The sequence below is a fragment of the Prionailurus bengalensis genome, chromosome D1 (assembly GCF_016509475.1).
Source record: "Prionailurus bengalensis isolate Pbe53 chromosome D1, Fcat_Pben_1.1_paternal_pri, whole genome shotgun sequence".
Lineage (NCBI taxonomy): Eukaryota > Metazoa > Chordata > Mammalia > Carnivora > Felidae > Prionailurus > Prionailurus bengalensis.
The window spans coordinates 60,879,228-60,881,265 of NC_057346.1; the positions used below are offsets into that span (position 1 = coordinate 60,879,228).

The 2,038-nt window shown below is 42.0% G+C and overlaps 1 protein-coding gene across 1 annotated transcript; it reads right to left on the bottom strand.

Annotated features, from left to right (window-relative positions):
* Positions 1-1,084: 1,084 nt before the first annotated feature.
* LOC122483431 (olfactory receptor 52R1-like) lies at positions 1,085-2,038 on the bottom strand. The gene has a single exon (XM_043580437.1). The coding sequence runs from the start codon at positions 2,027-2,029 to the stop codon at positions 1,085-1,087; it is 945 nt and encodes a 314-aa protein (XP_043436372.1). The 5' UTR covers positions 2,030-2,038.

Here is a 2,038-nt window from a genome sequence, read left to right on the forward strand (position 1 = left end):
TTCTTTAATGTTCTATCTTGGTCATTTTACATACCTTTCCATACTCTTTGCAAATACATTAGTTAAATGTTACAAGATATTCAATTGTTTATTCTTCATCTGGGTCTTATAGGTTATTATTAGAATGTTTTCCAGTTTTTGTTTTTATAAATAATGAATCTGTATGTGCCTTTGAATTTTTTTTTTCAAATTCTATTTTTATAAAGAGATCCCAAGATGGGGAATACATGTGTTTTCTAATTGTTCTGGTAGAAATTTCAAGTGTCCTTTTTAACAAGGTTTACCAACTTGTACTTCTAGTGATAGTGTAAAAATAATTTTCACCTTGGTGGTCTGTGGAAATGGCATTCTTTCTTTCTTTCTTTATTTTTTCTATATATGAAATTTATTGTCAAATTGGTTTCCATACAACACCCAGCGCTCATCCCAAAAGGTGCCCTCCTCAATACCCATCACCTACCTACCCTTCCCTCCCTCCCACCCCTCATCAACCCTCAGTTTGTTCTCAGTTTTTAAGAGTCTCTTATGCTCTGGCTCTCTCCCACTCTAACCTCTTTTTTTTTTTTCCTTTCCTTCCCCCATGGGTTTCTGTTAAGTTTCTCAGGATCCACATAAGAGTGAAAGCATATGGTATCTGTCTTTCTCTGTATGGCTTATTTCACTTAGCATCACACTCTCCAGTTCCATCCACATTGCTACAAAGGGCCATATTTTGTTCTTTCTCATTGCCCTGTAGTACTCCATTGTGTATATAAACCACAATTTCTTTATCCATTCATCAGTTGATGGACAGGAAATAGCATTCTTTAAAATCTTCACTAATTTGGTAAGTTGACATTTTTCACTGTTTTCTTATGACGATGAACATTGGTCAACTCAGCATTTGTGGTTAATCACATCTCTCAGAGAGCTCTTGTTGTGGGCATCCCGAAAATTGGTCCTACTCTGGAGGGTTACTAAACTCTGGGCCTTTTGTTCACACAGATGACTTTGTGCTGATATGTGATGGCATGACAAATTATCTGCATTTGTGTTCCTAGATCAGTGAGGTGATTGGGTTGGTTGTTACACTATGACTTTTGGCTCAGGGATCTTTTCCACAACAACCTTGAATAACCCTGTTCCTGATCTGCTTGGTTCTAACTCCATAGATGATGGGGTTGAGCATGGGAGGAACCAGGAGATAGAGATTGGCAAACATGATATGTACTGCTCGGGGTACATGATGTCCAAAGCGGTGGGTGAGGAACGTAAAGAGCGCTGGGATATAAAAAGCCAAGATGACACAGATATGGGATGCACATGTACCAAAAGCCTTGAGCTGGGCTTCACCAGAAGGCAACCCCAGAACAGTTCTCAAAATCATCACATAGGATACACTGATGACAATCATATCAAAGCCAACCACAGAGAAGGCCCCAAAGAGCCCATATGCACGATTTACTCTAGTATCTGCACACACCAGCTTTAGCACAGCCATGTGTTCACAGTATGGCTGGGGAATGATCTGGTTGGGGCAGAAGGGCATCTTGGAGACCATAATGCAGAAGGGGCTCACCAACAGCAATGCTCTCATCATCACAGCTGCTCCCAATTTACCCACTACAGCTGGAGTCAGGACACTTGAGTGACGGAGTGGGAAGCAGATGGCCACATAACGGTCCAAGGCCATAGCCATGAGTACCCCAGACTCCACAGAGGAAAAGGCATGGATGAAGAACATCTGGATGAGGCAGGCATGGTATTCAGTCTCATGAGCATGAAACCAGAGTATAGCCAGCATTTTAGGTTGGGTGGAAGACGAGAGGACCAGGTCAGTGATAGCCAGCATGGCTAGAAAGAGGTACATGGGCTCATGCAGAGTGTGGTCAATTCGGACTATATGAAGGACAGTGGTATTGCCAATTATAGCCACAACATACATGGCACAGAGAGGAAAGGCAATCCAAAATTGGGAATTCTCGAGTCCTGGGATCCCAAGTAGGATGAAGTATGCAGGATGTGAAGAGCTGTTCTCTAAAGGCAGCATCACAGGATG